At 40.4% G+C, this 19,860-nt stretch overlaps 1 protein-coding gene across 2 annotated transcripts in view; it reads left to right on the top strand.

Moving 5' to 3' along the window:
* The window catches only part of ATL3 (atlastin GTPase 3), a 48,485-nt gene that overhangs the window by 12,027 nt on the left and 16,598 nt on the right, over positions 1–19,860 (top strand). For both annotated transcript variants that reach the window (XM_045775669.2, XM_045775668.2), the window contains 7 exons: positions 72–286; positions 427–570; positions 8,358–8,462; positions 8,945–8,995; positions 16,733–16,789; positions 18,417–18,509; positions 19,213–19,351. In XM_045775669.2, the coding sequence (XP_045631625.2) occupies positions 80–286; positions 427–570; positions 8,358–8,462; positions 8,945–8,995; positions 16,733–16,789; positions 18,417–18,509; positions 19,213–19,351 (796 nt within the window). In that variant the 5' untranslated portion in view covers positions 72–79. The remainder of the gene's footprint in view (positions 1–71; positions 287–426; positions 571–8,357; positions 8,463–8,944; positions 8,996–16,732; positions 16,790–18,416; positions 18,510–19,212; positions 19,352–19,860) is intronic.

Here is a 19,860-nt window from a genome sequence, read left to right as displayed (position 1 = left end):
TTTCCCATGTTCAAAAATACAAATTTAAAAAATATTTGAAACTAATTTTTTTTCTCTCTACAACAATCTAGGTGATGCCATGGAGAGTGGAAAGCCTGGTCCAGTGCAGGTTGTTTTGGTTCAGAAAGACCAGCATTCCTTTGAGCTAGAAGAGAAGGCCTTGGCCAGCATTCTCTTGCAGGACCACATCCGAGACCTTGATGTGGTGGTGGTGTCGGTGGCTGGTGCCTTCCGAAAGGGCAAGTCCTTCTTCCTGGACTTTATGCTACGATACTTATATTTCCAGGTAAGCTCGAATTATTTCATTTCAGATTGGAAAATGAGACTTTTGTGTCCAAAAGAGCAAAATAAGCTCAGGTATTATCCTTGATAGGTAAAATTACTCAAAATTTAAGATGTAATGGAGATTTCTTATTTTTCCTATAGAAGGAAGGTGGCCATTCAAATTGGTTGGGTGACTCAGAAGAACCATTAACAGGGTTTTCATGGAGAGGGGGCTCTGACCCAGAAACAACAGGGATTCAGATCTGGAGTGAAGTTTTCACCGTGGAGAAGCCGGGTGGGAAGAAGGTAAGGAAGAAAAGACTTGTAAATTAACAAAACAACAACAGAACGAGAACTTTAATGTGTACTCTGATAATCAAATTAAAAAATAATTTTTATCAAAATGATGTAAGTGCATGGTTTAAAAATAACACGAGTATATTTTAAAAGGTCAAGTAGTAATATAAGGTTTCTTTTTTTTAATTTAAAGATTTTATTTTGAGAGAGAGAGAGAGAAAGAATGCACGAGCAGGGGGAGGGGCAGAGGGAGAAGTAGGCTCCCCACTGAGCAGGGAACCCGATGTGCAGCTCCATCCCAGGACCCTGGGATCATGACCTGAGTGGAAGGCAGAGGCTTAACCGACTGAGCCAACTAGGCACCCCAGTAATACAAGGTTTTTAACAAAAAATAGCTGTCAAAACCAAAAAGTAGCTATCAAGTGCCCTGTTCTTCCCTCTGCTTATTTTTACTTCCCAGGGGTTAATGATCTCAACTGTTTCAGATATTACTTCTGTTCTTTACTTTCTTACCCTGTGCGGGTGACATAGACTTGGCCGCTACTTTTCTGGGAGCTAAGCAGATACAGGACACTAGGGCGTCTCACATGCAGAAGGTGAGCACCCACTCCTGTCCCCCAGCCATCAGTAGACCTCTTACCCCATCTCTTCCGTGCCCAGTAAGCTATAGTCCTACAGCCTGCCCTACATTTTTTTGTCAGGGGCAAGTCATGTGTCTTCTCAAAGTGGCAGAGAGAATTTGGGGGTATCACTGTTTCTTAAACAGTTTTTTTTTTTTTAAAGATTTTATTTATTTATTTGACACACAGAGAAATAGCTAGAGAGGGAACACAAGCAGGGAGAGTGTGAGAGGCAGAAGCAGGCTCTCCACTGAGCAGGGAGCCCGGTGCAGAGCTCAATCCCAGGATCCTGGGATCACGACCTGAGCCCAAGGAAGTTGCTTAACGGCTGAGCCACCCAGGTGCACCCCCCCTTTTTTTTAAAGATTTTATTTTATCTATTTGACAGAGAGAGAGACAGCCAGCGAGAGAGGGAACACAAGCAGGGGGAGTGGGAGGAAGAAGCAGACTCCCAGCGGAGCATCCTGGGATCACGCTCTGAGCCGAAGGCAGCTGCTTAACGACTGAGCCACCCAGGCACCCCTTCCCAGGCGCCCCTCTTAAACAGATTTTAACCCATTCCTTCTGTTTCTAGTTCCATTCTAAAGCATGCTTTCACAGCTATTGCTGCCTTTCATTCTTGAGTCTTTCCAGGGCTTAAGGTTTCAAATCCCCCCTTCAGATTGTTCAGTTTCAGCCTTTTCCTAAATGCTACGCCATTCGATATTTTGGGAGCTGGAGAGTTGATGCACAAGTCTTGATTGCTGTTTCCACATTTTTTATTCTTTTTCCTTATAAATTTCCTCATTAATTCTTTTACTGTTTATTACTCTTTCTCTTTTAGTGAGATTCCAGGAGAAAGGTATATTGGAAAACCCTCTAATTTTTTTTTAAAGATGTTATTTATTTATTTGTCAAAGAGAGAGAGAGTGCAAGCAGGGGGAGTGGCAGGCAGAGGGGAGAAGCAGGCTCCCTGCTGAACAAGGAGCCTGATGTGGGGCTTGATCCCAGGACCCTAGGATCATGACCTGAGCCGAAGGCAGATGCTTAACTGACTGAGCCACGCAGGCACCCCTCTAATTTTTTTTTAATGCATAGATGCACATACAAAAAATATGTAGCAAAATGGAGAGGTTATCACATATATTTTAAAGAAAAAGAATCTAGGAGAATAAGAAGTTGTAACATTGAATTATTACATTATAAATTTTTTCTTTGGAAGGTCTTTAGATATTATTTTATCCAACCTTTAATTTTTTAACAGCTTTATCTTGATATAATTGACATTCCATTTCTCCCCTCCAACTTTTGGACTGTTGTCACATATTTTACTTTAATAACATTGTATTTATTTTTTGTGTTTAAATAATCAGTTAAAACATTCAATTATCTTTTAAAGATATTTAAATAGTAAGAAGGAAGCCAGGGGCGCTTGGGTGGCTCAGTGGGTTAAGCATCTGCCTTCAGCTCAGGTCGTGATCTCAGGGTCCTGGGATCAAGACCCAGAGGCCCATGTTGGGCTCCCTGCTCAGCGGGAAGTCTGCTCCTCCCTCTGCCCCCTCCCCCCCATCATGCTCCAGCATGCTCTCTCTCTCTCTCTCTCTCGCTCTCTCTCTCAAATAAATGAATAAAATCTTTGGAAAAAAAAAAAAGAAAAGCCATATATTTACCCATGTAGTTACATTAACTGTGCTCTTCATTTTTGGGTGTCTATATTTCTATTTTTTGTGTCCATTTTTCCTTCTGCCTAAAGGACTTCCTTTAATGTTTCTTGTAGTGCTGTTCTGCTGGTACTGACTTCTTTTAGGGTTCATATATCTGCAAAGTGTTCATTTTGCCTTTTTTCGGAAAATACTTATGCTGGGTATGGAATTCTAGGCTGGCAGTTTTTTCTTTCTGTGCTTTAAGATGTCAGTTCTTTTGTCTTTTTCCTGATTGTTTCTGATGATGAATCTGCTGTTATCCTTATCTTTGTTCTTGTGCGTGCTTCACCTGTCTTTTTTTTTTTTTTTTTCTGGTTGCTTTTAACAGTTAGCATTTTTTTATTTTTGGAGCAATTTGATTATGATGTGCCTTAGTGTAATTCTCTTCATGTTTCTTGTGTTTGGATTTTGTTGAGCCTCTTGAATTTGCAAGTTCATAGTTTTTATCAAATTTTTACATTTTTTGGCCATTATTTCTTCAAGTTTTTTCTCCCTTATTCCTTTTGGGGACTCCTAGTATGCATAGGTCAGGCTGTCCCATAGCTGATCGATTCATTTTTTTAACTTGCTTTTCTCTTTGTTTCTTTTTGGGCAGTTGCTGTTGCTAGGCCTTCAAGTTGCCAAGTCTTTATAATCCAGTGTATTTTTCATGGTGGAAGTTGTGATTTTTGTCCCTGGAAGTTAGGTCTTTTTTATGTCTTTCATGTCACTACTTAACTTTTTGAATATATGGAGTATAGTTATACAGAATGCTGTTTTAGAGTCATTTTCTGTTAATTTTAACATCTGTATCTATTCTGTTTTTTTTTTTTTCCCCCTTAAGTAGGCTCCACTCCCAGCATGGAGCCCAACTGAGGGCTTGAATTCACGACCCTGAGATCAAGACCTGAGCTGAGATTAAGAGTCTGACGCTTAACCAACTGACCCACCCAGGTGTCCCTGTTCTGGGTTAATTTTCATTGATTTTTCTCCTCATTGGGTCTTATTTTCTTAATGTTTTCCCTGATTTCCTGCAGTTCCCATATTTTCCCTGACCTTATTCTAGGCTGCAGTTAAAAAATTTGGAAACTGTTGGATCCTTTCTGTTCTGTCTTTTAAGGTTTATTGAATGGCACCAGGGTAGTATTTAATCTAGAGCTATTTATTCCTCACTTATTATTATTCCTCATTTATTGAGGCAGGTACTTTTCTGAGTACTCTAGAATTACGGGATTTTTTTTCAGTCTGGTTGGAGGGAACAGGCCCGTTGTTGGCCCTCTGTAAGCACTGGGTACTGTTTTCTCTAAACCTTTTGATTGGTTGTCTCTAGCCTCAGGTAGTGTCCTCCCGTGCACGTTCTTGTCAGTCCTCAGCTGAACTCTTGAACACTTTTGTGGCTGAATAATACTTTGTTGTGTGGACCAGTCACACTTTATCTTTTCATCATTTGAAGGACATTTGGGTTATTTTTACTTTGTGGTTATTATGAATAATGCTGCCATGAACATTCATGTACAAATGTTTGTGTGAACATATCCTTTCTTTTTCCTTGTTTTTACTGTGGTAAGAGCACTTAACCTGAGATCTACCCTCTTAATAAAATTTCAAGTACGCAGTATAGTACTGTCGGCTGTAAGCACTCTGTTGTGTAGCAGATTTTGAGAACTCATCCATCTTGCATAACTGAAAGTTTATACCCATCAAACAAGTCCTGTTTCCCCTTCTCCCCTGCCAACCACCATTCTACTCTGTTTCTCTGAGTTTGACTATTTTAGATACCTTGCATGAGTGGAATCAAGCAGTGTTTGTCCTTCTGTGACTGACTTATCTCACTTAATATCCTCTGGGTTCATTCATGTTATCACATATGGCAGAATTTCCTTCCTTTTTAAGGCTCAGTAGTATTCCATTGTAGGTAGATACCACATTTTTTCTATCCATTCATCAGTTGATGGGCATTTAGGTTGTTTCCATATCTGGGCTGTTGTGAATCTTGCTGCAGTGAACATAGGAATGGAGATGTTTCGAGATACTGGTCTGAAATCTTTGGGGTATATACCCGGAAGAGGAATTGCTGGATCATAAGGTAGTTCTATTTTTAATTTTTTGAGGAATTTCCATACTATTTTCCATAGCAGCTGTATGATTTTGTATCAGTGTGCAAGGACTCTGATTTCTCTACATCCTAGCCAACACTTACTATTTCTTTTTTTCTAAGTACTCTCTGTGCCCAACGGGGGGGATTGAACCCATGGCCCTGAGATCAAGAGTCATATGCTCTACCGACTGAGCCGGACAGGTGCCCCTATTTCTCTTGGTTTTTTTTGATAGTACCTATTTTAATAGGTGTGAGATGGTATCTCATTGTGGTTTTGATTTGTATTTTCCTGATGATGAGTGATACTGAGTACCTTTTCACATACCTGTTGGCCATTTGTATGTCGTCTTTGGAGAAATGTCTATTCAAGTCCTTTGCCTATTTATTTAATCCGATTATTCCCTCCCTTCCTTCTTCTCTCCCTTCCTCCCCTTCCTCTCTCCCTCCCTCCCCTTCCTCTCTCCCTTCCTCCCCTCCTTCCTTCCTTCCTGTTGAGTTGTAGGATTAAGCATGTTTTCAGTACTTCTGGGTATATACCTGGGAGTGCAGTTTCTGGGTCATATGGCAACTACATATCTAACCTTTTGAAAAACTGCAAAAATGCTTCCCAAAGCAGCTGTAGCACCCTGCATTCTCACTGGAAAGGCTCCTAGCATCACTGGAAAGGCTCCTAGCATCACTGGAAAGGCTCCTAGGCCTGCCATATGCTTGCCACACCCCATCTTGTTTGTCTTTTTGATTACAGCCACCCTAGGTGTGAAGTAGTATCTCACTGTGGTTTTATTTTTCTAATTTTTAAAATTTTTTGGAAAAGTTTTTTTTTTTAATTCTTGAAGTATAATTGACATACATACAACAAAACTGTTACATTAGTTTCAACATCTTGATTTGATAGTTCTATACATTATTCATTGCTCACCATGTAAGTGTAGTTACCATTGGTTGCCATACAATGTTATTACAATATCATTGATTATATTTCCTATGCTGTACTTCTCATCTTCTTGACTTATTTATTTTATTACTGAAGTTTGTACCTCTTAGTCCCCTTTACCTGTTTCATCCATTCTCCCATCCACCTCCCTCTGGCAACCACCAGTTCTCTGTATTTAAGAGTACTTTTGTTTTGTTTTTTAGATTCTACATACGAGTGAAATTACATTTGTCTTTCTATGTCTGACTTATTTCACTTAGCTTAATACTAACTGGGTCTATGCATGTTGTTGCAAATGGCAAGATCTCTCTCTCTCTCTCTCTCTTTCTTTTTATGGCTGAGTAATATTCAAAGATGTATACCACATCTTCTCTATCCAGTTATCTGTTGGTGGACACTTGGGCTGCTTCTATATTGGCTTTGTAAATAATGCCCCAATAAACCCAGGGGTGCATGTATCTTTTCAAATTAGTGTTTTTGTTTTCTTTGGGTAAATACCCAGAAGTGGATCATATGGTATTTCTATTTTTAAATTTTTGAGGAACCTTCATTCTGTTTTCCAAAGTGGCTGCACCAGTTTATATTCCCGCCAACAGTGCATGAGGGTTCTGTTTTCTTCACATTGTCACCAACACTTGTTATTTCTTTTCCTTTTCTTCTTTAGTAATCTCTACACCCAATGTGGGGCTCGAACTCATGACCCTAAGATCAAGAGTCTCATGCTCTACCAACTCAGCCAGCCAGGCGCCCCTTGTTGTTTCTTTTTGATACTAGCCATTCCGACTGATATGTCATTGTGGTTTTGATTTGTATTTCCCTGATTAGTGAATGAGGTTGAGCATCTTTTCATGTGTCTGTTGGCCATCTGTATGTCTTCTTTGGAAAAATGTCTATTCAGATCCTCTGCCTACATTTTAATCAGATTATTTCCTTTTTAGTGCTGAGTCGTGTAAGTTCTTTATATATTTAGACATTAACCCCTTACTGGATGTATCATTTGCAGCTATCATCTACTCAGTAGTGCCTTTTTGTTTTGTTGATGGTTTCCTTTGCCGTGTAAAAGCGTTTTTTTTTTAATTTAAAATTTAAAATTTTGTTTGTTCAGAAGCTTTTTATTTGGTTCATTGTGGCTTTGATTTGCATTTCCGCAATGACTAATGATGTTGAGAATATTTTTATGTGCTCATTAGCCATTTGTATATTTTCTCGGGTGAAGTATCTATTCAAATCAAATTCATTTTTTAGTTGGATCATTTGTCTTTTTATTGTTGAATTGTTCTTTGTATATTCTGAATACTAGACCTTGTCCAGATAGATAACTTGCAATTATTTTCTTTCATTCTGTAGGTTGTCTTTTTATTTTCTTGATAGTGTCTCTTGATGTGCAAAAGTTTTAAATTTTGATGAAGTCCAATTTGTGTATTTTTTTCTTTGGTTGCTTGTGCTTTATGTGTCATATTTAAGAAACCATTGCCTATGGTGCCTGGGTGGCTCAATCGGTTAAGCATCTGTCTTCAGCTCATGTCATGATCCTGGGAGTTTGGGCATCCAGCTCTGAATTGGGCTCCCTCCTCAGTGGGAAGTCTGCTTCTCCCTCTGCTGATCTTCTCCCCTCACGTGCAGGCGCGTGCTCTCTCTCAAATAAATATAATCTTAAAAAAAAAAGAAAAAAAATAAGAAACCATTGCCTAATCCAAGGTCCTGAAGATTTACACTTCTGTTTCCTTCTAGGGGTTTTATGGTTTTATCTCTTACATTTAGGTTTTTGATCCATTTTGAGTTAATTTGATCCATTTTGTATATGATCTGAGGTTGGGATCCAATACTGTTCTCTTGTGTGGATATTCATTTGTCTCAGCCATGATTAATGCTGATTCCTTGTTTAGTTTGACAGTATCCTCTTCACAAACTGGATAAAGTGTGGAAAGGATAAAGCCTTCATGTCTGTCATTAGGTTTCAGTGCATTGAGGCTGGCTGGAAACTTTATTTGGTTTGGTTTTATCTCTCTATTTTGCATTATACTTTCTTTTGCGTGGATTTATATCATATCTGTTTTACCACAGTAGAGGATTGGGGATAAGAAAATAAACTAAAAAATATAATATGTGATTCATGGACTTGATATGTAAGTTACGGAAAAGTGATAACATATTATTACTTTCTGAATAAAAATATCTGAATGGCTTGCTAAGTGAGCTAATTGGTCTCACCTTTTGGCTCTTTTAATTGGTGGGGCACGTTCCGTGTCTATACATACTGCTTTGTAGGTCTCTGTTTCATGCCATATCATCATGTCAGAGCAGATAATCCTCTCCAGAAAAATTCTCTGATCAAGACAAGGCACTTCAATAACTACTTTTCTGTAGAACTACAAACAGGTGCCAAAGCCTCATGTAATTGTTACCTGTACTTCTCAATTTCTTTTCTACATTTTTCCCCTTCTCAGTCTAACATATTTTGTTGTTATTTCCCTTTCTTTTAGGTTGCAGTTGTTCTGATGGATACCCAGGGGGCGTTTGATAGCCAGTCCACTGTGAAAGATTGTGCCACCATCTTCGCTCTAAGCACCATGACTAGTTCTGTTCAGGTATCACCACTTGATTAAGATAAAAGTTTGTGGAGGAAATAAGATAAAGGGAGTACATCTATTTTCAGTTCTGTTATCAGAATCCCTAGGTGATGTGTAAATGTTCTTTTTAAGCTATAGATACAACTTAAGCTCAATAAGGAGCTTTAATTATTTTTCCACTTTGGTCATCAGTATGTATAAAATACTCCAAAAAAAGTCTGAAAAGTGGAACATGAAATTACATTAATTACATCACACTGGAAATGGGGATTTGGTGAGAACTTAGGAAAACTGATTTTTAAGCTGTAAAGGAAGAATTAGGTGATTTCAACATCATATGCAGTTTTCCAAAAGACAGATAATATTACTGTTTGAACAGACCTTATGTTCTTATATGTAAACCTCTAGTTGTACAAAGTTTCTGTTAGATGGTTTAGCTTATTTGGGATTCCTTTGAAGTGAAACTAGAGTGGTTATCAATCTGGATTTTTGTTTTCTAGATTTATAATTTGTCCCAGAACATTCAGGAAGATGATCTTCAACAGCTGCAGGTATATGTTCATCATAAAAAGTTTAATGTCCTAGTGTATCATTTAAAAGTTTTAAGACTAAGAGAAATTTTACAGCTGAGTAGGTTTAGCAACAGATTGAACTATGGGGGAAGGTTTTTGGCTCACAGCGGTCCTGCACCCTGTTACTGCTGGGTAATCAGAGAAGGCCTTACTGAGTTGAGCACAGAACCCAAGAAAGTGGGTCAGTAAGTCCTGCAGTATATCTGGGGGGGAAGTGGTATAGGAGGGGGGGCAGCAAGAAGAAAGAACTGAGCTGGAGGGTGCTTGGCAAGATCGAGGAACAGCAGGGAGGCCAGTGGTTAGGACTAGGAGGTGTGACAGGAGGAGGCTTTTTTTTTTTTTTTTTTAAGAGAGCACAGGATGGGTTGGGACAGAAGGAGAGGGAGAGAGAAAATCTTAAGCAGACTCCCGGCTGAGTGCAGAGCCCGACGTGGGCCTTGATCTCACAACTCTGAGATCATGACCTGAGCCAAAATCAAGAGTCAGACTTTTTTTTTTTTTTTTAAGATTTTATTTATTTATTCGACAGAGATAGAGACAGCCAGCGAGAGAGGGAACACAAGCAGGGGAAGTGGGAGAGGAAGAAGCAGGCTCATAGCTGAGGAGCCTGATGTGGAGCTCAATTCCAGAATGCCGGGATCACGCCCTGAGCCGAAGGCAGATGCTTAACCGCTGTGCCACCCAGGCGCCCCAAGAGTCAGACTTTTTTTTTTTTTTAAAGATTTTATTCATTTATTTGACACAGAGAGAGACAGCCAGCGAGAGAGGGAACACAAGCAGGGGGAGTGGGAGAGGAAGAAGCAGGCTCCCAGCAGAGGAGCCTGATGTGGGGCTCGATCCCAGGACCCTGGGATCACGCCCTGAGCCGAAGGCAGACGCTTAACCGCTGTGCCACCCAGGCGCCCCAAGAGTCAGACTTTTAACCACTGAGCCACCCAGGTGCCCCGTGACAGGAGGAGGCTTAGTGATAAAGTCAGAGAGGCATTTAGGTCCTGCTGATGCTTGGCCTTCGCCAAGGGCTTGGGCTTTTCCTCTGGGCGATGGGTATAGGAGCTGTGCTTTGAGCAGAGGAGTGACGTTATTTGAGCAGAGGATCACTCTGGCTGTTTAGAATAGATTTTTAGGGACAGGTGTGCATTCAGTGAGACTGGTTGTGAGCTATTGCAAAAATCCAGGTGTAGCTAAATAAATCAGCATTTATAAAATGCATAGCAGTATGTGCCGAGAAAAGAGTATGTGCTTAATAACTGTGAGCCATTATTTATTAATACTACTACTACTGCTGCTATTAGTCATTGTCTTCTGTTCTCCATGCAGCAGTTCTTATATGTTATCCCTGTAAAATACTCTTCCATGGGTATTCCAGAGTTGAATGCAATTCTTGGCACGCCTTTCTGATCCCACCTGTCCCAGTGACGTTCAGGAAAACAGATCAGCATGCACAGGAATGTGAGGGAGTCATTTATTATGGGAATTACTTTGAATTAGTTCTAACTTCAGTTCCTTTAAAAAGCAAAGAAAAGAATTCCTCACTTTGGCTTGCACTTTATAACTTGTGGTTCTACTCTGGTGTCACGACCCCGGGGTTGGGAGCTGTTGCTCCTGAAACATTTCCATCAAAACTTGAGTTTGACACCTTGTCACCTGAAACTTCTTTCTAGGCTCCTTCCTTTTGCACGTTGTTTTGGACACCTAGCTTGTGTGAGGCAGTGGACTCTGAGCTGTAGACACACTCACGTCTGAGGTAGACCGTGTTGTCAGTCAGTGAGAGGTCACGCTGAGTAGGCCCGGGTGCTGTGTGAGGCCTGCTGTAACAACGTACCACAGACGAGGGGGCTTCAGACAACACAGCCTTATGGTCTCGCGGTTCCGGAGTCCAGCCGTCAGAACTCAAGCTGTCCACAGGGCCGCACCCTCTCTGGCCTGTGGGGAAGAGTCTGTGCTTGCCCCGTCCTCGTTCCTGCTGGTTCGCTGGCCGTCCTCGGCGTTCCTTGGCATTAGCCGTAGGCCTTCAGTCTCGGCTTCTGTCGGCCGTCTGTGTGTCTCTTTTCACGTTGCATTCTTCTCCCTGTGTCTGTGTTACCTTTTCTGATAAGGACACAGTCATGTTGGCTTAGGGCTCACCCTGATGACCTCGTCTTAACGGGATTACCTCTGTGAAGACCCTGTTTCCAATAGCGTTTCCTGGTGGAGATCCTCCTTCCCTCTATGCCTTCTTCCTAGAGGCTGCATTTAGCTCTATCATTAGTAAGATGACATCTGTCACTCTGGTCGTTTCTGTATTTTTAAAAGTTAATAGTGTAATCATAATGAAATTAGAAATGATGTTCTTGCAAAAAATTGGGACACCTTGGATAAAACTGAAGTCCCCCTTCCTGATCCCCAGAGGTAACCACATATCAGGTTTGAATATAGCCTTTGTGTTCTTTTTCTTTGTGAACACATAAATATCTCTATAGGAAATAGGTAACATGTGACAACAAGCCTTATGCAAACCCTTTGAGACTGTGTTTTGGGATTTGAAATTTTCTTGATTTTAGATAGAAAATATGCTGCGTATAAGCATGAGGTCAAGGACAGGAATGGGCGTTCAGGTAATAGCTCCTAATGAAACATGCTACTATTTCTGCAGTGAGAGGTATGACTGATTCATGAAATGGGATAAATAAAGCTTATAAAAAGCCTCACATCCGTTCAAGGCAGGTTTTCCTCTAAGGGAGTTTGCCACCTAGCTTGGGTTTTTAGAGCTTTTTGGATTTCAGAATTACAGAGAGAGATCATGGGTTTTGTAGTTTTGTATGTGTGTTTTGTTTTGTTTATATATAGTATTTTATATGTGTTAGGTGCTTTCTTTTTCTTAAGTATCATTTTATTGTTTTAACAAAGTAATATATATCTATACACACACATACTTTAAAAGTCCGTAGTATTGCAATGTTCATAATAAAAAAGAACATTCTTCCAACCTTTTACTTCCTTTCTCCAGAGCCAATCACTTGTCCTTTGGGCTGTGTCTTCTTATTTGCTTCTAAATTTTTCAAGAACATGGTTATGCTGTTCCTTCTGGATTTTTATAATTTTAATAGTAATAACTTCTTGTATAAAATTAGGGTTTAGCATCTTTACCACTCTCCCACCCTCACCCACAGCTTTCTTCCCCTCATCCTTCCAACAGTTAGATCACAATATTTGGCTAAAAAAGTATTTGTTATTTCCTTATTACATGGTTGTATTTATATGTTCTTCCTCACTGAGGTTTCTTGTGAATTATGATTGCATTTCTTGTAATGAATTACCTGTATCATGTTTTTTGCTAGTTTAGTGTTCTGTGTGCTTATCATTAATGTATCTCAAGGGATAGACTCCTAAAACCTCTCAGTATGGTCTTCATACTTCAGGTTGTTTTTTTTCCATGGGGGGAGGCATCACTCCTGGGCATTGTGTTTTCCTCCTCCATTAGTCCTGGTGTACAGCTGTCCCACTGGCAATTTCTTTCTTTTTAAAAAAATTTATTATTTTTTCCCTTGTGATGAAAACATTTACGATCTACTCTCTTTGCAACTTTTAAGTATTATTAACTGTAGTCACCATGTTGTACGTTACATCCCCATGACTTATGTATTTTATAGCTGGAAGTCTGTACTTTTTTTTTTTTTTTAATTTTTTTAAGATTTTATTTTTAAGTGATCTCTACATCCAATGTGGGTCTCGAACTCACAACCCAGAGATCAAGATCGTATGTTCTTCCGACTGAGCCAGCCAGACACCCCTGGAAGTGTGTACTTTTAATCCCCTTCACTTTTTGTCCCCTACCACCATTCCACCTCTGTATCCATATGCTTCTTTGTTTTTTGTTTTTAAGTTGTTTGTTTTTCTCGGATTCTACATATAGGTGAGATCAGATTCTACATATAAATGAGATCATACAGTGTTTGCCTTTCTCCATCTGACTTAGTAAAACTTAGTGTAATGCCCTCAAGGCCCATCCATATTGTTGGAGATGGCAAGATTGCCTTCTTTTTTATGGCACATAACATTCCACTGAATATATGCACCACATTTTTTTTGTATCCATTCATCCACTGATGGACACTGAGGCTGCTTCCATATGTTGGCATTTGTGAATAAAGCTGCATTGACTATGGGGGTGCATATGTCTTTTTGAGTTATTGTTTTCGTTTTCTTCAAGTAATTATGCAGAAGTGGAATTGCTGAATTGTATGGTAGTTTCATTTTTAATTTTTTGAGGACCCTCCATACTGGTTTCATAATAGTTGCCCCAGTTAAATTTCTGCCAACAATGGACAGGAGCTCCCTTTTTGCCACATTCTCACCAACACTTAATATTTCTTTTCTTTTTGATGAACATTCATTCTAATAGGTGTGAGGAGGTATCTCATTATGGTTTTTATTTTCATTTCCCTGATACTATTGATGGTGAGCATCTTTTCAGGTACCCACTGACCATCCTTGCAAAATGTCTATTTAGATCCTCTGCCCATTTTTTAATTGACTTGTGGGTTTTGTTTTTTCCTATTGAGTTGTATGAATTCTTTATATACTGTGGCTGTTAACTTTTTCTGATATACGATTTTCAAATATTTCCTCTCACTTGGTAGGTTGCTCTTTCATTTTGTTAGTGGTTTTCTTTGCTGCACAGCTTTTTAGTTTGATGTTGTTCCACTTGTTTGTTGTGGCGTTTGCTTTTGTTGCCAAATCCAAAAAATCATTGAGACTGACGTCAAGGAGCTTACCACCTAGTTTTCTTCTAAGAGTGTTCTGGTTTCAGGTTTTATGTTCAAGTTTTTGATCCATTTTGCGTTAATTTTTTTGTGTGGTATAAGAAAGTGGTCTAGTTTCATTCTTCTGCAGGTAGCTGTCCAGTTTCCCCAGCACCATTTACTGATGAGACTGTCCTTTCCTCATTGTATATTCTTGGCTTCTTTGTCATAAAGTCAATTGATTATATATACCGGGGTTTATTTCTGGGAGAATAGAAAGCTATTCTGTTCCACTGATCTGTGTGTCTGTTTTTGTGCCAATATCATACTGTTTTGATTACCATAGCTTTGTAATATAGCTTGAAATTAGGGCCTGGGAATTTCAATTCTTTTTGCAGTTGGATCCTATTTAATCTTTTATTTGTTTATTCTCTATCCTCTCTCTCTCTCTCTCTCTCTTTTTTTTTTTTTTTGGTTCTCTTTAATTTTATACATTCTCCAGTAGCATTCTGTGAAAGGATAGAATGGATGCATAGGAGATAACTTTTCTGAGTTCTTGTAAGTCTGAGAATATTTTAATTTTATCCTAGAATTACAGGGTAGAAATAACTTTCTTTTAGAATTGAGGGCATTGCTTCCTTGCCTTCCAGCTTCCAGTGTTGCTGCTGAAGTCCCACACCATCTGATTCCTGATCCTTTGTATGTGACCTTTTTCTCTCTGAAGCTTTTAAGATCTTCTTCTTGGCATGAATTTTCATGGTAATGTACCTTAGTCTGGGCTTTTTCTTCATTCTTTGTAAATGCATATGATCAGAAAGATAAAATGTTGCAGCTGTTGTAACCAAGAAGAAACAGGATCCTGTTAAAATTCAGAAAACAAACAGAAGCTTGGAAATGAACACCATGTCACTAAAATCAGAAACTTCAGTAGAGAAGGAGGTGGATGCTAAATTGGAGAAAATCTCCCTGGCGGGCTGAATGAAACGACAGAGCAGAAGTCAGACCAGAGGAAGGGAGTGAAGCAGAGAGAGAAGAGCAGGGCAGGGGAGGAGAGAAGCGGGGAAAAAGGGAAGAGAGGAGAAGGTGAGGTGGAGGAGAGGGAGAATGGGAGGGCACAGTAAAGAGGGAAATTTGAGCCTCAGTTCAGGAGAGGTTACACCTGTTAATAATGAGAGGTGTTTTAGTAAAACGTAACAGAGCAAATGGAGGGGAAGAAATTATAAAAGGAATAATATAGTATGATGTTAGAATTGAAGGACACAAGTTTTTGTCTTTCTTGCTAGTAGCTTCTCTCAAATTTCTGGTGTCCTTGGCCACGTGTATTTAAGAGTGTGCTGTTAAAAATCTGACCGGGACCGTTGGTAAGAGGGCGGCCTGGTGACTGCTTTGGATCACAGTGAGGTGACTGGACAAGATGATTTGGGTGTTTGTTGCAGCCCCTGAATATCTGTATTTGCAGCCTGTTCTTGGGCTGTCATTTTCTCCAGAGAAGAATTCTTTAAACTCCTGCCGGGGGGTGGGGGGGTGGGTAGAAGCTTGCAGTGGCTCCAGCAGGATGGGAGGCTGAGTCTCACTGTTCAGTGTGTAGACCTTAACCTAAGTGCCCATTTCCAGTGAAGTAGGGGACTTACCTTACTCCGCTCGGCTGCGTTTGGTATCAAAGTGTAAATTCTTCCCGGTCTATCCCTTCCAGACAGTACACTTCCCGTCTTCTGTGGGGGCAGGAAGAGGATTTGGAGCACGGGGAGGTAACAGGATCTGGGAGTGTAGATGCTCCCTCCGAAGACTTTGAACCGTTTCTTCAGTCGTTAGCCTCGCTCCCTCACCCTTTCCTTCGTGGTGACTGGTGCTTCTAATTTCTGAGCCTTCCAGGGATTCTGCTGAGAAAATCTGCTTGTTTCTTGTTGGCCTGTCTGTCACAGATAAGGCAGAGAAACCCGAAACCTGAGATAGTTTTCATTTTTCTGTTTTCCTTCCAGAGTATTTTTGACAGCTCTTCTTTGTTGCCATATCATTTCTCATCCTCTTTATTCTGCGAGTTTATACCTTTTAAACTGTTAAACTTCATTTTGCTATATTTTTAGTGAGAGGCTTCATGAGGACTTGGAGATGAATGTCTGTGTAAACCCTGACCTTAGAGAATTTGGTCATTCGGTCCTTTGCACTGCGTACATGCTCTTGGCCCAGTGCTCCTCCTGCTGTCAGAGATACAGTAGTGCAGGGAACAGACCAACACCCCTGCCCTCCTGGAGCGTAAATTCTAGTAGTGAAGACAAGCACTAATCAAAATAAGTAAATATAGCATGTTAGATAGTGAGTCAGGTTAAGGAAAGATATTTAAAAGAGATGTGAGGTAAGAAGAATTGTGGGGAAACTTGTAATCTTTTGAGGTAGAAGGTTGGTAAGGCTTCTTTGAGAAGGAGCCATTTGAATGAAGACCATGAAAAGTGAGGGAGCAGATTGTACAGTTATTTGGGGGGACAACCTTACAGCCAGAAGGAGGGGTTGGAACAATGGCAGTAAGGCAGCAGTGTTCACAGCATATTTGAGGAAGAGTGAGGAGGGCCAGGGTGGCCAGATCTCACTGGAAGGGACTGCCTTTTCTGCTATGAGGTTGGAGGGTTTTAAGCAGAGGCACGATGTGATCTAACTAACCTTATCACAGAGCCACTGTGGCTGCTGTCCTGGGAATAGTCTGGGGACAGAGCAGGGGCCGAGGCAGGGAGACCAGTTAGGAAGCTGTCGTAATATTCCAGGTCACATGGAAGCTGTGAGCGGTTGGATTCTGGGTTTGCTAATGAATTGGGATATGGAATGTGAGACAGAGGAATAACAGATTATTTTGAGGTTCATGGCTCTCCAGGCTTTTGAAACTGTAGAACTTTGGTCTCATAAGTAGCATTGAGTCTGTTAAATGAATTCTTTGCTAAATAATAGCTGTAGAAATACTTTAAATAATTTTGCCTAACAAACCATTAACTCTTCTTTTTTAAAGCTCTTCACGGAATATGGTCGTCTGGCAATGGATGAAATTTTCCAAAAACCCTTCCAGGTAGAATGCTAACTGTAAATGTAATTCATGTCTTTGTTTTATTTATTTGTTTTAAGATTTATTTATTTATTTTAGAGGGCACAAATGCAAGTTGGGGGAGGGCAGAGGGAGAGAGAGAATCTCAAGCAGATCCCTGCTGAGTGCTGAGCCCCACATGGGGCTTGATCTCACAACCCTGAGATCATAACCTGAGCCAAAACCAAGACTTGGATGCCTAATCAGCTGAGCCACCCACATGCCCTTCACGTCTTTGTCTTAGTTCAGAGATCAGCAGGCTAGCTGCCTGTTTTTATATGACCTGTGAGTTAGGAATGGTTTTTATATTTTTATTTCTTTATTTTTTATTTTCAAAGATTTTATGTATTCATTTGACAGAGAGAAAGAAAGCAAGCACAAGCAGGGGGAGCGGCAGGCCCAGGGTGAGGGAGAAGCAGGCTTCCCGCTGAGCAAGGAGCCCAGTGTGGGGCTCGATCCCAGGACCTTGGGATCATGACCCAAGCCGAAGGCAGGTGCTAACCAACTGAGCCACACAGGCACCCTGGTTTTTATATTGTTAAAAGGTTGAAATAAAAAAAGCAATACTATTTCACGACATCTGTAAACTAGCTGTGGCCACTGACATTTAAATTGCAGATAAAGTTTTATTGGAACACAGTTACACTCATTTGTCCATAGCTGCTGCTTTTTTTTTTTTTTTTAAGAGTTTATTTATTTGAGAGAGAGAGCACACACACAAGCAGGGGCAGAGGGAGAAGTGGACTCCCCACTGAGCAGGGACCCTGATGTGGGACTCGATCCTAGGACCCTGAGATCCTAACCTGAGCCAAAGGCAGACGCTTAACCAGCTGAGCCATCCAGGCGCCCTCCATAGCTACTTCTTGTTGTAAGAGTCTAAGATACTTACTCTTAGGTCCTTTATGAAAAAGTTTTCTGGCCCCTGCTTTATTTAGCCAGTTGTTTGACAAGGATGAAAATGCATAGTTACCTCAATAAGATTAGCGGAGCTTTATTTTTTTTTTTTTATTTTTTTAAAGATTTTATTTATTTATTTATTTGACAGAGATAGAGACAGCCGGTGAGAGAGGGAACACAAGCAGGGGGAGTGGGAGAGGAAGAAGCAGGCCCATAGCATAGGAGCCTGATGTGGGGCTTGATCCCATAACGCCGGGATCACGCCCTGAGCCGAAGGCAGACGCTTAACCTCTGTGCCACCCAGGCGCCCCTAGCGGAGCTTTAAGTATTATTATTTATTTATTATTTATAGTTTTTCTTTCTAACATTAAAAGTAGATCTGATTTCATTATTCGCTTGTACCATGCTGTTTTCTTGTCCTTTACCACGTTCCTCATGCTTGCCTTTAGAGCAGAGTCCTGAGTTTAACATCTCCTCAATCTCTTCCTTCTGCTCTTATCAACCCATGGGAACAAAAATATATTCACCTCACATTTGATTTATACATGTCCTTCTAGTGTTTATAAGGTTTCTAAGACTTTACAGAAGAAATAAATCCTTCACAATTTCTTGCCCCCTTTGAAAAAGCTGGCTCTATGCAAGGAAGTATTTCAGTTGTTATTTTGAAAATGAATTTATGCAACCTTATAATATGTTCTGTTCTTTTCCTAAATAGACACTGATGTTTTTGGTTCGAGACTGGAGTTTCCCTTATGAATACAACTATGGACTACAGGGAGGGATGTCCTTTTTGGATAAGCGTCTACAGGTAAGTAGAAATATAAACTAGTGGTAACTTTCTCATTTGCCTTTAGCTGTAGTATTTAAGGCAGATTATATAAAATTCTATTAAGTGTGTTAAATACTTATGAATATTAGTACACTAATGGTATTCACGTAGTAGTGAAGAGCCTGGATATGGAGCGCACAGGGATTGCAGGGAAGGACTCTGGCTTTGAAGGATTTTTGAAGGTCTCCTGACTCTGGCCCAAGCTTTGATCGTGGTTTCTGTTTCATATTTTCCACCAGGTTCTGTTATGTGCCTTTAGAATGTCATATTCAGAACTTCAGTTCTGTTGTTGTTCTTCAAAATTCTTACTTGTTTTGGGGTGGGTATAAACAGGCTTAGCCCGATCTCCGAAATTAAAATACGGGAGTCCTTTGTCAGTCACTGCTAACTCGTTAGATCCTGCTTCGTGCCCACAAACCTTCCCTTGTTCTTCCGAAGTATTGTGCAATGCTGTTTTTTAAGAAACTCTTTAGTCCCCTGTTCTTTGGTTGCTATGGGAGCCAAACCATGGTTAATCAAATGTATGCATTTATTGGTTCTAGGGTTCTGAGTTTTCTCATTGGACAAAACGTAGGCTGCTCTGGTCCATCAGAGTTGGGAAATCTTTCCTTTGTCCTATACTAGCGGTTCCTAGTGAAGAAAAACAAATGGTCTTTTGTCAATTGTTGGTCTTCATTGGCAGGTAAAAGAACATCAACACGAGGAAATTCAGAATGTCCGAAACCACATTCACTCTTGCTTCTCCAGCGTCACCTGTTTTCTCCTACCACACCCAGGACTCCAGGTGGCCACAAGCCCTGACTTTGATGGGAAATTGAAAGGTGTGTTACAAATGATGTTACTTTAGACCTGTGGTTCGATGTTTGGAATTAAGCAATGATCTGAGAATGTCACTTACGGTTCGGTGAATGCTGAGAAGGGGCAGCCCGTTCTCCTAGAGAGAATGGTATTTAGAGTCCACTTCAGGTTTTGCTTCTGCCTTACTGTGAGCGTTAGAGTTCACCTTAACTTTCCATCTGAGATGGTGGCGGTCAGATTCATGAACGATCTTTCTAAGAGGCCTGTTGTAATTACTGGTTTACAAGAGATAAAAGCGCTAAATAAAGGAACACTAAACATTGGTCAGCTGTTACTTATCAAGTACAGTTAAGGCCCCAAAGGAAGGTATGTGATACACGGCATGGCTGTGTTTTCATCTTCTTTGTAATTAGCGCAGAGCCTGGTGCCGGGTCACGTGAGTATCAGGAAGTGGTGACTAGGTGGTGGCTTAGAGAAATTAGAGTTGGGACTCTTGGATTCCATTCTCTTATTTTCGTTCCTTATTCATTTA

Source organism: Ursus americanus, chromosome 24 (genome assembly GCF_024610735.1).
Source record: "Ursus americanus isolate L20-20 chromosome 24, mUrsAme1.1.p, whole genome shotgun sequence".
In the NCBI taxonomy this organism is placed as follows: domain Eukaryota; kingdom Metazoa; phylum Chordata; class Mammalia; order Carnivora; family Ursidae; genus Ursus; species Ursus americanus.
The sequence above is the reverse complement of the archived record's forward strand: the minus strand, read 5'-3'. Positions and strand labels throughout refer to the sequence as shown.